The 18,736-nt window shown below is 44.6% G+C and overlaps 1 protein-coding gene across 1 annotated transcript; it reads right to left on the bottom strand.

The window, feature by feature from the left end:
- Window positions 1–47: 47 nt before the first annotated feature.
- On the bottom strand, window positions 48–18,730 carry mfrp (membrane frizzled-related protein). Its single transcript, XM_030067175.1, has 13 exons — window positions 18,353–18,730; window positions 16,299–16,407; window positions 15,715–15,846; window positions 14,765–14,932; window positions 13,927–14,146; window positions 13,329–13,459; window positions 12,641–12,766; window positions 5,178–5,254; window positions 4,883–5,031; window positions 4,576–4,706; window positions 3,209–3,343; window positions 1,797–1,924; window positions 48–1,448 (listed from the first exon to the last, which is right to left on the bottom strand). The coding sequence occupies exons 1-13, from the start codon at window positions 18,404–18,406 to the stop codon at window positions 1,224–1,226; spliced, it is 1,785 nt and encodes a 594-aa protein (XP_029923035.1). The 5' UTR covers window positions 18,407–18,730; the 3' UTR covers window positions 48–1,223.
- Window positions 18,731–18,736: the final 6 nt, after the last annotated feature.

Raw genomic sequence — 18,736 nt, 5'->3', positions numbered from 1 at the left:
GACACAATCGCAGCTTTAAAAATTGCAACTTCTTATTTACTGTCTGTAACTTGAAATAGCTGGACAAAGTTTAATTCAAAACATTTTTTGAAAAACAGAAGGACCTTGTTGGGACAAAATAAAATAGCAAATATTTCAAGCTCTGCAGGATACGATGTGACAGTAAAGGAATGCTGAGACTGAGCAGAAAGTCCCAAAACACTGGAACTGTCCTTAAAGCACTTGAGCTTCATGTACGATTTAAAGTTGATAGATTTAATGTTGTTTCACCTGGTCACTAGTGGAAAGAGATGGCTACTCGCTGTATCTGTCCAAATTATAGCACAATGATTCACCTTTCTGCATAAAGATTAGTTTCTTTTAGGATCAGTCAAAATCAATCAGCATTTAAGCTCCTTTTCCCAAAACCCTGTGTTTTATCTCATGTTCAGCAGGATTCTCCCACCATATAGGCTGACAAGTGGATGAAATTATTCATGCTTTAAATGTTAGTTTCTTTCTTCTGTCTGTCTGATAGTATAAGTTGTACATGTTCAGGCAGACTAGTTGAAGCACAGCAGTGATTCAGTTTCTGTATGTTTATCTGTTTTTCCCCTCACTGGATTAAGTCCTGACTGTTCACAATCACTCAATTAATACAAGTGAACAATGCAATAAATGTTTTATGTTTAAAAAGGGTTTAAAAAGGCTGTTCTCTCTGGAGTCATTCCTGCTTCATGTGAGAATAATCTTTTTACATGATTGACATCCAAGAAATAAATAAAGCACAAAAAGATGATTTACAGAAATTCGATTGTCTTTGGATATTAAGAACTGTCATTTCATTCATACAGCATAATCAGTTTCTCAATCACAGAAAAAAAACTCCTTTGCATCTCCTTGAAAGCTGCACTGTCTTCGCTCCTGGACCACAGTGATGTTTGGCTGGCAGTGTACAGTGGACATTCATTTAACCATAGGTTTTGTCTCTCCCTTGTGGCCTGCTTGCTACAACACACCTTTTCAGTGTTGTGGATATGGAGGGCCTATTGTCCAGAAAACTTGACTCCACGGCTTTGTAAAGAGCAGGCCTTTGAATCCTCAAGCACTCCATCCTGTAAATCAGGCACCAGGTAATAGGTGAAATATTGTTCAGACTTGGAGTACGCTGGGATGATTGTCTCACTCTCATTACTAAAATACTACTTCATCCATCTCTGTAATCCTTTGTCACTGTTCAAGCATCAAGGCGACGAGCACTCCATGGGGTCCTGTGAGTCGGGCAGCAGGTGGCAGTTGAAGGGCCAGCTGAAGGAGAAGAGATCCAGGGCTTGGCTGCACTGCTGCTCAGCCGAGGAGCAGACGGAGCGGCATGGCTGGAGGATGCCGCCCTGGGGGCTGCACTGAGGCAGGAACATCCCACACACCAGCCTCTGCAGGGGCTCGTAGCACGCCAGCTCCTTCAGCACCTGGATGAGAAGACAAACAGAGGGTAAGATTCTTCATTTGTTAGGGCAGAATCAGCCAGTTAAACATTTTTAAAATTTTAAAGTTTCTGTTTGACCACAGAGAGTGACAGGAAAGATGGGAGGTGACATGCAAGGGAAAGGTAGGTAATTCCAATGCCATCATGAATCAGCTAATTTCAAGCGCAAACTAGAGTGCTAGTACATGGTAATGGTAGCTGAAATAGTGGGCAAATTTGGCTGAAACAAAGAGAAATAGTCAAAGTTTATGGAAAAGTAACTCTGGGGTGGGCACCTCATATGTGCATCTGTTATCTGTGCATGTTTTTAAGTTGTGTGCAGGTGTTTTACCTGGTACTGTCTCAGCAGTGCAGCAGCTTCTCTCTGATCAGCAATGGAAAGCCAAATATTAGGGAAGGAGGTGAGGTTGTAGCTGAGGCCCTGGCACATTTCTACTTCAATGGACTCACATGATGTAGCTGTGGAAGTAGAGAGAGATTATCATTCAAATTCTTATTTTACATGGATCCACTGTTATTTTTCACATTCTAACAGCTAAAACCTAAAAAGCTCAAATGTCTAACACGTAAGGCAGTAAGTGAAAACATGAGAATGCAGTGATGGTATGGCTTAGCATGCTCACTGAAGCACCTTAAAGAAATTACCATCTCTTTATTTCCCTGACATTCTACTATCTGGCAAAAGGACTCTGACCTTGCACTCTATCATTGGTTGCTTATAACTGTGCTCATCTAGGAATTTATCGTCATTCTACTATTGTCGTAACTACAGGTCGCTCAGGACAAGAGTGTCAGCTAAATCCCCAACATGTTAATGTACCGAGATTATAGCTGATACGTGCAGTGTCTACATGCTACAAGTGTCTTAAAATGTATCAGATTATCCAGACGGGTGACAAATTACAGGAAAAAACAACATAAAGTGTCTTTGTAAGGTATTGGGCCACCGCAAACCGACAGAACAGCTTGTATTCTCCAGCTTGAACTCTACTGGAGGGATGGAAAACCATTCTTCTGAAAAATATTTCATCATTTGGTGTACTGATGACGGTGGCTGAGACCTCTATCCAACACGTCGGTTCAAAGTTTCCCATAGGCTTTCAGATGGGTTGGCAATAGCATCATGATTTACATCATTTTCGCCCTTTTCAAGCCATTGTCATCCTCGAAGACACCGCTCCCATCAGGATAGAAATGTTTCATCACAGGATAAAGGTGACCACTCAGAATAATTTAGTATTGATTTTAGTATGGAATTGCTTGACTGTGAGACACCTCACATGCACTCGCCCAGTTGATAATATGGTGAACAATGACACATCTGACCACATCACTTTTTTCTACATCTCGATAGACCACTGTTGATGTTTTTTCAGCATTGAACTCTGAAATGTGCATTTGTTTGTAATGAGAGGTTCATTACAAGCCAACAAGTATCCCTCACTTACAACTTACTTGGACACTTTATGTTGGTTTTTCCTTTAATTTGTCACAGTCTGTATTATCGGCACTCAGATCCTTAACAGGTGGAATAATATGTCCAGTTTTTGAGGTCTTACAAAATCAGTTTCTTGCTGCACGAATTTTCAGCCCACTCAAATGCTGTAAAACTGTTGATGTTCATTGTAGCTTCATTGAAAAGTTTTCTTTTCAAAATCTTCAGCTTGGAGACATACTGATATAATGCTGCTGTTTCTGTCTAGAAGGACGAGTTACTGAAAGACAGAGATAAAAGCAACTCACTGAAGGGAGGGTACGTGGAGTTGTCGCAGCCTTGCTCGTCAGCTCCGTCAGAGCAGTCGTTCCATCCGTCACATAGCCACTGCTGGTGCAGACATTCACCTGTACTGCAGATGAAGTGGTTGGGACCACATGTCCCTGCAGACAGAGGGGTTCACAGAAACAAGAACTGATGTTAGTAAGTGGCAGATGAGGCAGTGTCTGGAAAGAAAAGAGGGTGGAAAACACAATTTAACCAAAGATTCTGCTCCCTCATGCAATTGAATATCACAGACCATTGCGTGCTGTGGCCCAGATCTCCTCTGGTCCAATGTGACACAAGGGTCCAAGGACTGTACACGTCTACACGAAAATTTGTAAATGAAGGCTCCATAAAGATGATCAGGTGGTGAGGAGCTCCACAGAGTTTGCAGCAGGTGATACACTGATGGATGCTGCCCAGCTCTTGCCTCCACTAATGCAAAGACCAGCAGTGTGGATTGCCCCTTCTGTGAAGAGTGGTTCCTGCTGTAGAGTTTGATGGCGATGATGTCTGATCAGCAAGGTGCTGTTGCATTGTGGTCTTTGTCAGGAATAATGATTGGATTTTTCTCATCCTATTCAAGCTTTACTTCCCTTATGCAGCCTTGACTGTCAAGATCCTGAGTGGATGGATGAAGAGGGGTCTCAGGTCTTGATAGAACTGCTCTGAGAATCGTTCTCATTTTTCCCAATACAGACAAGTCCATGAGCATAAACCTCTTCCGATGGCAAGAATGATGGTATGTTTTAACTGTACAAGCTGCTCAAATGACAGCAGTGAAGCCATTCACCACCATTCACTTTGAAATTATGATAGTGTGATCTCTATGTCATTTCATTCAATACTTCTCTTGAAATAGTACTTTTGTAGTGGAGTTTTAACTCTGGAAGCTATGACGTTTCCACGTCTAACATCCTGCTTGTTGTCAGTCGACCAAACATGTTGGTGAGATGAAGAAGGCAGATATCACCTTGCTATTTGTGTAGATGGCGTGGCATCAAATTGCATGTCAGTCTCTGCTAAAATGGGTTCTGAAATGGCTCATAGAAGGGTTCACCTTCTTTGATGGACGATCTAAGACAGTAGATGGCCACAGTTTCTTCTCCCTCATGAATAAATAATGGAAGAGATCTGGCCTGGTTAACAAAACATTATTGAGAGACACTCCATACTACTGGATACTCAAACTAAACACTTGGACGGTACACTCAAAGGATAGGTAGATAACACCAGTCTTCCTCCAAGTTCCACTTCCAAGGCCAAGTTTAATTAAAATGTTTTATAATGCTAAACATTTTAAAATTACAGTATAAGTGCAACAAAACAAAGAGTTAACAGTAGAACTTACTTTCTGTTAAAGACACAGCCTGGTATGTTGCATTGAAGCCGCTGTCAGCCACTCCCTCATCAGCCACAAACACCACAGTCATCTGAGGGCCAGAGGAGGTCAGGTCTGGTGGGAAGGTGGTACCACAAAATCTGAGACACAGGTGAATTAGACAAAAGAGAAAAAGATGTGCCTGAGATTCAGATAAAACTGGTAAATTCATGCCATACTCACAGTCCAACAGGCTGAAAATATATCATAACAGTGTAGGGACCTGCAAAAAAAACCCTGCTATTACACTATCTATAAGGTGCAGTGTTGGTCTCACCGTCCCAGGACCCGTCCTGCCCCAGTGTCGGCACTGTCGTGGACCTCCACATAGTCAAACTCACACACATCCTGAGTTTCCAGACTGAAGTTCCTGAAGCTTAGTGTGATCACATGACTCTTCTCAACAGATATACGCCATGTACACAACTTAAGGTGAAAGAAACACCAAAGTCAGACAGACAAGCAGAGACAGAAGTCAAACAACAAACCCTTTTCTTTTCTCTTTGATGCATCTCTACAGTATAAAGCCAGCTCTGAACATGTTTAACAGTGTGGAAAATATTTGAATTTACCTGTTGGTGAGGGTAAGGCTTAGGGTGGTTTGGACTTGCCAGGTAGCCATACGGCCCAGTCTTCTGTCCACCACACTCTATTTGATGACACAAGGAATGACCAAAAATTTGAATGTCAAATCAATTTTGATTTACTTGGCGGAGCAAGTGGTCCTTGTATTGCACTAGTTCTATGTATAGTAATGCATCATAGGTTCACTTGTATGGCATTGTTATTTTAGGAATGTCTAAGGTCCTGTTTATTTTTTATTCTAAATGAGTGCAAAGTCATTAGGATTATGATATTGTTGTGCTTGGACCTTTTACGGGAGTTCTACTCCTTCGTCTGGATGTGCGTGGGTGGAGATATTTCACACAACAAGGAAGATCCGTTTAGGAACTTTACTGAAGTTTGTTTGGTAAGTACAGAACATGCAGCTGTATACAATAATATTGGTGAGTGTTGCTGAGTTGGGTCGTGGTCCCTAGCTCGGGCACAGAACGACGAGCCTGTCTGTCCATGCAGTGAGCCGTGGGCACCATTCAACAACCAACTTCCAACTGAGGAATCAGGTGGGGAGACCCCGCCACGGATCCCATGCGCGTGCACGCCATGCCTGCTGACCAATAGAAACGCTGCACCTAGCAACACACAATACATTCTGCACGGGAACAAAGAAGGGTCAAACATAGTCACTGTGCCTGTCCTACACTACCCCCCTCCGGGAGTACTGAGTCCCTTCAGTACAGGTGACTAAATAAACATGTCTACAAAGAGGAAACTAAAATTACTATTAGCTCACATCACAGTATTAGCAATTCAAAATGGTAACAGTTTAATGACAATAAACAACCTCCTTTTATTAGAACTACCTTGTCAGAACTAGATGTTTTAATGTAAATTTTCAACTCAAAATTATGCCTTAGCAAATCAACAGATTAACTTAACAGTCTCCCTTTAATAGTTAGTTCCCATATCTCTCTGGCTTATGAACTACTCGCCCACTTGAGGTTTTCACAGTGTTTTCTGGAATGCTTCTGACTTCTTGTCCTTTCTCCTGCCCACATCCTGGGGCTTTGGGTTGAGGTGCCTCCTCTCGATCACATGACATCTGGAAAGCTCCATCCCCTGCTGAATCTTTGACAGTGTCTTTTTCTAGTGGCAGCTCTGGTGCCAACAAAGCATCCTCTTCAGGTGGCTGTGTAGCTGGGTCTTGGCTCCTCTGCAGCACTTGGCTCCTTAGACGCTTGGCCCAAGCAGGGACCATGTCACTGTCGTATGGCTTAAGCCGGTCATGATGCATTATCTTACTGCGTTTCCTCCCCTGGATCTCGTAGAGGACAGGACCATGGCATGCAGAAACAATTAGGGGACCCTGCCAAGGTGCTTGAAGCTTGGGGCTCCATCCCTTCTTTTTGGTGTCGTCTTTCACATAGACCAAATCTCCAACACCGTAGGAATGTTCTCGTGCTCGAACATCGTACGTCTTCCTCTGACGTTCTTGTGCAGTGCGGAGATGCTCTCTTGCTGTGTTTTGTGTCTCCTTAAGTCCCTCCTCCAGGTTGTAGAGGAAATCTGCAACTTCCATCCGGTCAGATTTTAGTGCTGCCGCCCCGCTCTGGATATCCTGAGGTTGATGAACTTCCCTTCCGAGCATCAGCCTGTTAGGTGTGAACCCTGTGACTGCGTGCTGCGAGCTGCGATAGGCTGACGTGAGTAGTGGCAGATGTTCGTCCCAGTTCTTCTGGTTCTGGTCCACATAGCACCGAATCATCTGCAGCAAGGTTCTGTTGAACCGCTCGACCTGCCCGTTGGAAGCAGGGTGGTAAGGGGTGGTCCTCGTCTTGGTGATCTGCAGGAGCTTGCATACACTCTGAAACAGGGAGCTCTCAAAATTGCGACCCTGGTCGGTGTGCAACTCGAGGGGGGCTCCAAACCGGGCAATGAAATCATACACAAGCCTCCTTCCTGTTGTTTCTGCCCCTTGGTCCGGAACAGGGAAGGCCTCAACCCATCTGGTGAACTGGTCAATGATGATGAGGATGTACTTGTTTCCACAGCTGGATACTGGGAAGGGACCGAGGATGTCTAGATGGAGGCGGTCCAGAGGTGCCCCAGCTTGGTAACTTTGCAGCTTTGCTCTTTTCACTGGTCCTTTAGATTTACATGCATTGCAGTGTTGACATCTCTTTATGAACAGGCGGACATCCTCACCCATCCCATACCAGTGGTAGCTCTGGCGTAGGCGTTCGAGGGTTTTTGCCTCTCCTAGATGACCCAAGTGTGGAGGGTCATGGCAAGCTCGAAGAACCTCTTGTTGCATGGATGCAGGGACTAATAGCAGCAAGGCTGGGCGTTGGGCTCCTACTCTCTCCCAGGAATAGTAGAGAACTCCTTGTTGCAACACGACCTGGGGCCAGCAGAGCCAGAACTTCCTCACTGCAGGGCCTTCGAGCGTCACCTGATCTTTAGTAGGAAGTGTCCCAGATACTCTCCACAGGTGAAGAATGGAGAGGACGGGATCAGCTTTCTGCAGTTTGGCTAGCTCCTCTGAGCTGGCTGATTGCAGCCAGTTAACCACTGGGGTCTCTGACACAGGTGCAGGTGGCTGGCCTGTTTTCATCAGCTGAGTTACATCACCATGGGTCTCACTGCCGGTTTGAATACACCTCACTGCTAGCGGCACCACATCATCCACATCATCCTCAAACCTCGCCCACTGCTCATGAAGTCTTTGGCAAAACTTGCATCCTCGACATGGCAGGTCAGACAAGTTCTTCCCAGCTTGGTAGCAGTCACATTCATTGGACCGTTCTTTGGTTTGCCTTGACATGGCATCAGCGTTCGAGTGTTGCCGCCCTGCTCGATGCTCGATGTCAAATTCGTATTGGCTCAACTCCTCCAACCAGCGAGCCAACTGACCTTCAGGGCACTTGAACCGGAAAAGCCAGGTCAGGCTGCCATGATCCGTCCTCAACAAGAACTTCCTGCCCAGTAGGTAGTGACGGAATTGGCGGGTGAAACGAACGACAGCCAGTAGCTCACGTCTGGTGACACAATACCTCTGTTGAGCTGGTGTAAGGTGGCTGCTGGCGTACGTGAGAACTCGCTCTTCACCCCACTGCAGTTGTGACAGAACAGCTCCAATACTGTGGCTCGAAGCATCGGTGTCGAGGATGTACTTGCCTCCAACAGTGGGGTATCCCAGCACTGGGGTAGTCGTTAGCTTCTCCTTTAGCTGTGTGAAAGCATCCTGGTGTTCATCTGTCCACAGGAATGTGGCATCCTTCTTTAGAAGGCGGTGGAGGGGGCTTGCCAGTTCTGCAAATGCTGGGACAAACTTGCGGTAGTAGTTACACAGCCCGAGGAAAGCTTGCAACTCCTGCACATTGCTAGGGGGCGCCCAGAGTTGTACATCTCTGATCAGAGCTGGGTTTGGGCGGATCCCATCACCACTCACAATATGGCCCAGAAAAAGGACTTCCTCTTGAAGCAAGTGGCACTTAGACGGCTTCAGCTTCAGCCCATAGCTGTGGAGACGGCTGAAGACCTGTGCGAGCCGATCCAGGCTTTCATCCACTCCTCGGCCGAGGACAATAACATCGTCCAGGTAAATCAGCAACATTTCCCACTGAAGTCCCCTGAGTACGAGCTCCATTGCCCTCTGGAATGTGCTTGGGGCATTGCAGAGTCCAAATGGCATGCGGGTGTACTCAAAGAGGCCCCATTTGGTGATGAATGCCGTCTTCTCACGATCCTTGTCATCCACTGCTATCTGCCAATAGCCAGACTGAAGGTCAAGTGTTGAGAACATAGTGGCTCCCCCAAGAACATCAAGACACTCCTCAATCTTAGGCAAGGGGTATGCATCCTTTACTGTCAGGCTGTTGAGGCAGCGGTAATCCACACACCACCGCACTCCTCCATCCTTCTTGCGGACTAAGACGACTGGAGCAGCCCACTCCGATGAGGATGGGATAATAACACCTGATTTGAGCATTGCTTGGAGATGCTTTTCCTCCTCACCTTGAAAACCCAGAGGTGTCCTTCTCACAGGCTGGCGCGCAGGCCTGGCTGATCCTGTGTCAATCTTGTGTGTGACTGCAGACATGTAACCCAGATCGGAGTCACTCTTGGCAAAGAGGGATTGGTAGGTTAACATCAGCTGGAGAAAACGCTGCTGTTGCTCCTCACTAAGTGCCTCACTAGTAGTGCCAACCAGCTCTCGGAGATGTTCAGGAAGATCAGAGATGGTTGCTACCCTTCCAACCATCAGTGATGGCGCACTCTCTGACTCGTTCCCTATGCTGGGCCCTGCACTCTGATCAGGTGAACATGATGGCTCCTCAGGATAAGCTTCAACTAAGAGACCAAGACAGGCTCCTTTTGGCAGTGCTGCTTTGCTAGTAGAGAAGTTGCATAGCCTGACTGGCACCCGCTTCTCCATGGTGGTGACAACACTTCCAGAGGCTACTGCTTCTGTGATGCTCAAAGGCTCTAGTACAGCTGGAACACCTGGCCTAGGATCCTCCACCTCGCCCCACACCACACACTCAGATGTAGGTGGTATGGTGGTGGTCTCTTCTAAGATCACTCTGGCTACACAGTAGTCTGCTCCATCTGTTACCACCCTGGAGGGCACAAGTTCATCACCAATGAAGACCCTGCCACGGGTGTGGATAACAACATCGTGAGCCTTCATCAGATCATATCCTAGAAGGACAGAGTCACGTATGGGGGCCACATGCACAGTCCAGTCGACCATTTTGGATGCAATTTTAAAGGTGACCTTCAATCCACGTTTTGCCGTCATGCCATTTCCTTTTCCTGCATTACGAAGGTAGGTGTTCTGTAGGTTGTCTGAGTCATCCCCCGAGACACTCCGATACAGCTCTTCAGAGATGACTGTTGTCTGAGCGCCAGTGTCCACCACTGCCTGTGTGGGAATGCCATTCACAGTCAGAAGAATCTGCAGACTCTCACCCTCATTTTTGGTGCAGCTGATCTGTGGTCCCTGTGGCGGGTGACCTGGACTTAGTGTCATCTCTGACTGCGACCGTCGACCTAGGTCTTTGTCACCATATTTGCATGCATTTGTTGGGCTTGGTGACCTGGTGCATTCTCTCCTGAAATGCCCTGGTTCTCCACATTTGAAACATGGGCCAGTTGTCCCACGGGTTGGGCTTGGGGACTGGGAACGCATCCGGCCGGGCTGCACTTGAGGATGGTTCTGTGTCCTCTCCAGCGGTTTAGGAAGTTGTGCCGTTACTCTAGTTTGCTGGTGCTCTGTGTATGTGGATTGGAGGTGTTCAAACTGCAGCTGTAACTTTCCCACTGTATGAACAAGTGTTTTGACTTGGTCTGTCAGTGCAGCGAACTGATCTGCAGTCACATATTGGGGGGTCTGCACCCGACAAACAGTAGCAGTGACATTCTCACAGGCGTCCACATCACTGGCCCAAGAAACACGCCTGGTTCTGTTCTTTATTTCAGTTTCACGCCCCATAGTGGCTCTGAAGTTATGTTCGTGAGCCTCAACACGCTGTTGAGCCTCTGCAAGGGAGTGTGGATCTCTGTTCATGACTTCGTAAGCCACCTTTTGGTTTCTCAGACCCTTGAGGAAAGCATCGGTTGCCAGCTGGTCTTGCAGCTGGAGATCCACACCTGGGTAGGCAAGCGTAATGAGGCGCCGCACTTCTTCTGCGAACTCAGCTGAGGTCTCTTTTCCTTGTCGGAGCTCCCCCAGCTTTCTCCTTACTGTGGTAGGGGGGTCTTTTTTCCCAAAACGCTGAGTGAGTTGCTCTACTAGAAGAACATAATCCTCCCTTGTACGTTCTGGCAGTGAGCAGACGTATCGTATTGCAGCTCCTCTCAAACACTCATGCAGCCTGTCCACTCTTTCAGCAGCAGTCCATCCATATTTCCTGGCTTGGCGCTCAAATGGCAACAAGAAAGAGTCCCAGTCATCATTTCCGTCAAATATGGCAAGCTTAGGTCTATGTGCCTCCTGCAGTGTGGGCTGACTGTTGTAGCTGGAGCTATTCAGCCTCTGCTCATCATAGTAGGGGAATGGGCGCTGGGTTTCGCCCTCAGTCTCTCTAGTGTCCCTCCTTCTAACATCAGGTTCAGGATTGACACTCCTCCTGGTGGGTCCAGGGCTGCGGGCCCGCCTGTTGATGACATCCAGTTCAGCTGCAAAGGGACCACCAGCACGATCCCTTGGTCTTACTGGCATCTCCCAAGAGGCCAAAGGTGCAGCAGCATGCCTGTCCAGTGTGGGCCGCTGTAACATCTCACCCCCAGCCCCACTGGAAACAGCAAGTGGTGGCGTAGGTTGCTGTGCAGCTGAATTTCCTCCTGTTATGTGTGTAAGGACTGGAGCAAGCATCATCTGCAGGCTTTTTGCCTGTTGATTTTGGTTATCCAACAAAGCTTGCAACCATGCTGGGGCTGGATCAGGCTCAGAGGGGCCTGCTGTGGCACCTTCTTCAGTCATTTTTTTCTTTTTTTTTTATTATTATTATTATTTTTTCTTTTTATTTTCTTTTATCTTTTTATTATTATTATTATTATTATTTTTTTTTTTTTATTTATTTATTTTTTTAGTGTCTCTATTTGTCTCTTCTGTATCACAGTCTTTACTCTTACGTGTCACAGTCTTTGCTCTGGGGCTCTATTAGTTTTGTTTTCACAGTACTGGGGTTATGTAGAGCAACCTTTTGCCAGGTGCCCTGTGATGCGCTGCTCCACGGCTGATGAGGTGAGGACAGCAGGGCAGCGGCCGCTCTCGTTGCACTGCGCAGCCTCGGCTGGAGATCTGCGCACACAAACAGCCCTCCGCGATGAAAAACCACAGGGAGCAAGCAGCAGTGTTATGACAGTGGCTCCCGTTATTGTTTGCCAGCTCGTGCGAGCCCCCGTTAGCTTCCGCTAGCTCCCGTTAGCCTTAGTTAGCGACTATTAGCTTTCTTCTCTGTCCGGTGAATGTACTCACGGTTGGAAAAGTTTGCAAAGATCCCACTTCTGACACCAGTTGTTGTGCTTGGACCTTTTACGGGAGTTCTACTCCTTCGTCTGGATGTGCGTGGGTGGAGATATTTCACACAACAAGGAAGATCCGTTTAGGAACTTTACTGAAGTTTGTTTGGTAAGTACAGAACATGCAGCTGTATACAATAATATTGGTGAGTGTTGCTGAGTTGGGTCGTGGTCCCTAGCTCGGGCACAGAACGACGAGCCTGTCTGTCCATGCAGTGAGCCGTGGGCACCATTCAACAACCAACTTCCAACTGAGGAATCAGGTGGGGAGACCCCGCCACGGATCCCATGCGCGTGCACGCCATGCCTGCTGACCAATAGAAACGCTGCACCTAGCAACACACAATACATTCTGCACGGGAACAAAGAAGGGTCAAACATAGTCACTGTGCCTGTCCTACAATATATCTGTTTAGTGCAAGACATGGTTTCTGTCGGCTCTCACCATTGTGCTTATGGCTGCAGTTGGCCTCATCTGTTTGGTCGTGACAGTTTGGGTGACCGTCACACACAGATACAGGCAGCAGACAGCGGCCACTGTCACACATGAACTCTTCTCTGGAGCAGGTCTCTGAGAAAACATACACATTTGTATTAAATTATTTCTGAGAACATTCACTGACACCCTTCACTCCCTGACCTATAATTCTAGCCTTAACCCTCATACTAATTGAAAGGATAGTCAATTCTAGCAGAAAACTTATGCTGCAAATTTTCAACCCTCTAGGGATCGAAACTTTCAGGCATGTTGCCCTTCTGGCCACACCCAATCAGTGTTGTAGTCACAGATACTTTGCCATTGACAGCTGCTAAAAATACCTGCTACAGCATCACTAATTGGGTATGGCTAGAAGTGCAACATGCTTAAGTTTCAACACCTAGAAGGCAATGCAGCAGAAGTTTTCTACCATATGCAATTTAGTGTTGAGTTACTCCTAAAGCCTAAAGCCAAGTTCTGACAGAAAAATAAGAAGTGAGAACTGCATGTGCTCATTTTGGGTGATTTACCACATCTTTTTAATTCATTCATTCAGATAAAACTCTGGTAAATGCATGTTATAGTCAAAGTTTACGGCACGAGCACAGACACACAGGCACACACACATACACACACACACACGTAGAGTACTGACTATGTTCAGGTAGTATGGCCCGGTACTGTGCAGTGAAGCCGCTGCCTGCAATGCTACCATCAGAGCGGAAGGTGACCCAGACTGTGCTGCTGTTGGTGTTGACTGTTGGTGGCGCTACATTACCACAGAACCTACAGAGAGAGAGACAGAAAGAGCAGAAAAGAAGAGAAGAGAAAGAGAGGAGCTTCATGAGTGTTCTGTTTCTTTAATGCCTTTGTGCTGGCACTTGAATTTGATCTTTACATGATAAACTCCTTTAAGGATTTGCAAACAGGACTTACACAACACTGGCATTCTATGAATCATGTTAAGGCACAGAAAGTAAAGGAATGTAAGTGTAAAGAAATCCTTCTTAGCACCATAAGATGTAAAACAGTAATCATGCACAGAGCTTTAGCACCAGTGTAAACCACTGAAGAAAAGTGGACACATAGTGTTGATGTGCTCACCTTATACATTCTGATTCTGTTTGGCTGAGCACATGCATTGAAAATTTCAATGCAGTTGGAACTCTCAGTGAAATGGTGCATCCAATAACTGAGATATGATTTGATTTGATTTGTATGATAGCTGTTATAATTTCTGAGATCTGACCCACCTGGTGACCACAGAGCTCTGGTCAATCTGCTCCTGCACCTCCAGCCAGTCAAACAGACAGGGAGACGGCCCCTCCACAGTCATGGAGGAGACATGGATTTGAACCAGGGATGGGGGCTGGACCTGGATCACCCACACACACAGTGAGTTGGAGGGGTAAGGGCCAGGGTGGTTAGGGGAACTAAAACTGCCCTCTAAGTCAGTCAGTACACCTCCACAACCTGAGAGAGAAACAGAAAGAAATTACAACACAGCAAACCTTGTCTTAGAGAAAAAGAAAATACTTAAAGGTGCTATATGTCGCATGTTTAACGTCAATATACCTTCAAATGAAACCTGATACTGTGGTATAACAACCATAAATGAGACTATTGACTGATTGCATCACCTGCCTTGCAAGAAACTATGAAGGCTTTAGCTGCAGTTGTGCTGTGAAACCATCCTCTTCACGTTTTTTTTTTTTCTTTGTCAATCAAACACATTTTCCACAACACAATCTTACACACAACATAAAATACAGTGTAGAGGTGACATAAGCCGCCACTATTCTCAGTCATGGTATAAATGGTTTACTGTACTTCTAGTAATGTCTCAAAATCAATGTAGTAAGAATTTAATGGTACTAAAATCCTTCATGTAGCACCTTTAACAGTGCAAGATTGGAGACCATGACTCATCAATTTTAAAAGGTTACTAATAAACATCCAATTACAATTGCAAGAAACATAAATGTGTCCAAATACTGCAAACAATTTAAGAATGAAGATGAGATCTTTTACACAAAGACTAAACACAGAGAATCGAAGACAACGTTTGAGTTGTTGTTCAGTAAACCTTACGTGTCTCAGCCGGGGGGAGTCTGGCGGGCGGCGGTGCTGCTGTACTGTCCCTGTGTGTCCTGTTGGCAGGAGCTGTGGGTAAACTGAGGGTCATGCCATCTCCTCTGCTCAGCAGGTCTGGAGGACTGGTGGACAGCAGCGGCCCGTCCACTGCCTGCTCTTTTATCTCTGTGCCAGAGAGAGATAATGGTGATAGAAAATGGAGGCTTGACTGGGTAGAGAGGAGATTCTCCAAAGAAAGACAATTACTGTTAAAATAAGGAGCTGAAGTGTTGCAGAAACATCTATTTGATACCGCTGCACCTCAAAAGTAAACATATTGGAGCATTTCATCATCAAAGGTGCAGTTTTTCCTTTGAGGTGTAATATATATATATATATATATATATATATATATATATGTATGTATATATATTAGAGCAAGCAGAACTCACTGCATACTATATTGTGCACAATGTACCAGTAACAAAGGACATTATTTGCAGAATGAAGATGCTTTATTTTTCAGGGTCCCAATACATCCTGGAAAGTCATGGAAAACACCTGGAAAATTTGAAAAATGATCAAATGTCTGGATAATTATAATGTTTGGTTGATACTGCATATGTTTTGCTCAGCTCACATTGCACATTTTGAGCTCCTGACACCCTGTTTCAGTGCCTGCTCAGAGAGAGAAGGGATGACATGCAGCAAATGGCCTGGGGTCAGATTCGAGCTCAGGACGCTGCGATCAGGACTAACCCTAACCCTTAAATAAATCAGAATCAGAATCAGAAATACTTTATTGATCCCAGAGAGGGAACTGGCTACGTGTTGAGTGAGATGTGCTCTTCCAGATGAGCTACTGGTGCGTCCCATTCATGTCATCACCCGATCTGTAATGAAAGCCCTGCATAAGATGGTGTTTCTGTGTGTCATGGTGACTGACATGAAGCATTGTTGTGACTCACGTGTAAGGATGAGGAGCAGCATGAGACCCAGAGCTGCTACCAGGAGCACAGCAGCAGCAGAGACCACAACCAGCCGCCAGCTGCACCCCGGGCCCCGCAGACGCATCACACACACCCCGAACAGCCCCCGGTCTGAGGGACAGAGCATACACACACGCACACACACACACACACACACACACACACACACAAACACATTGGTATTTGGTACTGGTATTCAGAGATAGTCAGAAGAACACTTCAAGTCCAGTTAAAAAAGCCTTTTGTTGAGGTTTTTATGTTTAGAGTTTTAATTGCTCTTTTTGAAAAATGTTATTATTTGTTGAAAGATATTTAATTTCAGAACCAAGCAAAATAGTTTGGGTTTTAACTTTACTTCATTATAAACTTCTGTTTGTTTATGTTTGGTTTTTCATTGTTTGACATTGTTATCAAGTAGTTTTTGGTTTTGGTTTTGTAATAACCTTATTTAAACCTTTTTTTTGTCTGTAAGGCAAAAAACTTCCTGTTTCTATAGTTCATAGATCCAGTTCAAGCTCAGTTCAAGTTCAGACAGAAGTCAACAAGCTGATTGGTTGGCTCACTGGCTGCTGGTGGTTTGATTGGCTCAGGGGTGGATGAGGAAGTCCGGAAACCCTCCACCTTGTCCTCCCGCTCCCCCTCCAGCTCAAAGGCAGGGTTGCAGAACACATTCTGGGAAAAGGAGAAAAGAAGAAAGTTAGAGTTAGAGAGAAAAAAACACTGAAAATCAACACTAAACTATTACAGACAAAGACCTACCTCTTAATAGACAAAATTCAAAAGTACTCACTGTTACATATACCAGCGGGCTACACAACATACTCAGAAAACATCTTCTCTAAATCAGTTTGAGCTTTGTGTGGCTGAACCTGGAGCTGTGCAAATCTCTGCAGACTGGGTCAGCTCACAGAGGACCTCCTTATCCCTCTTACTGTATAAAATATTTGACAAATATTTGATTCAATAAATATTTACTAAAATGTTTTATGTATAGTTGTCTTAGCAACTATTTCTAGTATGGATATACTTTTTTTAAATTAAATAAGCAACCATCTAATTAGAAAAAGGGAGAAGTAGTGATATGGTATGTGAAGGCCCACATTGAATCACTATATGTCAAAGTGTCAAAGTGGCTGGCCTGATAACATGGATCAGTGAAGAGGCTTTGCTGTTTAATTTGCTGGTCCGGGCTGACTACCTGCCAGCTGTCATCTCTATCAAATGACAGTCCACAGACAGAGAATAAACTGCAACAAACTATATTCTGTGATAAACATATTTTGAACAATTCTCTTTGGGCATGTATATCATTATATATATATATATATATATATATATATATATATATATATGTTTTTTTTTTTATATAATGTAAAAGACATGACCAACAGTGGTAGTGATCAAACATGGGTCTGCAAGTGTGAATTAATAGTTGTAGTTTATATTGTGGAGTGGGTGTCACGATGTCTAATTAAGTGTTTTTCTATGATGTTTTCTTTTTATGCTATTTTCTATGATGTTTTCTTATGCTGTGTTTTCTGTGATGTTTTTATGCTGTGTTTTTTCTGTCGTTGCTGTATTCTGTATTTATTTTTACTGTAAGGCGACCTTGAGTGCCATGAAAGGCGCCATAACAAATAAATTGTGTTATTATTATTATTATATCATTTATGATATACATACAGGTGATAATCAAGTTAACCGTGATGGTGACACTCTTGATCTGATTATTTGCTCTGGACAAAGCAACAAATAAAATATTACACAGTGTACTTAAAGATGGGAGAAAAACCTTTAAATATCAAATATAAAAGTTGCACCAGAATGTCCATAAGTACAGTGTGTGAAATGTAGTTTTTGGTGGCTCAACAGTAACTGAATTGTATCTGATGTGATTTCTTAGCATATTCATTTGACAGTAAGAAATATTTATTACAATAAGCTTCAGGCATTTTCATCCATGATGTAGCAGCACAAACGCCAAGAAGAAAAGATGACTAGACAAACAACAAAAGAAACTTGACTTTTAAATAACTTGACACGGAGTGAACTCTCCCTGCCACTCTCTCAAAGCAAGATACTGTAGAGTGAGAGCTCCATGGCACTGCTAGGTCTTATTTGAGAAGGGATTAGACCTCTTCGCTAGTTTGTTGACACTGAAAGCTGGATATCACCAAGTCGGTGTCATCCACCTGGGACATGATGGAGGATCCCTCCTTTATTTACTCAACAGCTTTAGGGTGTAAGAGCAACAACAAAGCCCACCTCACCTGCCTTAACTGTGCAAAGACAGTGTGTTAACAAGAGCTGAGACGAAGATTAAAAATATTTCAAATGTCAACATTTTTTAAGCATCTACAACAAACATAAAGGCCATGCCAGTGAAACATAAATCTTTATCTGTTGCTTGAAAATGGGCACTTAAGGGGCGCAAGTTCAAGTGAAGGAGGTGCTATACAAAGATTTTTGCATGGTTCCACATCCCTGATTCACCTTGCCACTTTTTAATTTTAGCCTGAATATCAAGGCAACAAAAGCTCTTGATAGCTCTGTGGCCTCTCCTGCAGATACAGATAACACCATCATCAGTCATTAACATCCCATCATTATCACTCACCTTGTAAATATCAGAGGAGTCTGAGTACACTGCTACCTGAGTGAGGTCAGACATTTTTATCGGCTTGTTCCTTTATCCCTCTGCTTTCCACAGGGCTCGATGTTACGATAAATACTGCATCAGTGATACTGTGACGAGAGCTGTTTCTTGGTGAGGCAATGTTGGCAAAGTTGGCCCAGTTTGCCATAACATCCTTCACATTTCACACCAGCTGGAAACTTCCAGAACTTCTCTGTAGAAACCGTGTCTTGGCCCTCTCTCTCTCAGAATAACAGAGCTGGAAATCCATCGAAATAATCCTGGTAAAAAATGATGCACAACTGAACGCAATGTATTTCAAATTTTCTCTTGTTATCAAAATATCCAGGTTTGTTGCAGTTTTCT

Source organism: Myripristis murdjan, chromosome 13, assembly GCF_902150065.1.
Source record: "Myripristis murdjan chromosome 13, fMyrMur1.1, whole genome shotgun sequence".
In the NCBI taxonomy this organism is placed as follows: Eukaryota; Metazoa; Chordata; class Actinopteri; order Holocentriformes; family Holocentridae; genus Myripristis; species Myripristis murdjan.
This window is presented reverse-complemented; position numbering and strand designations above follow the sequence as displayed.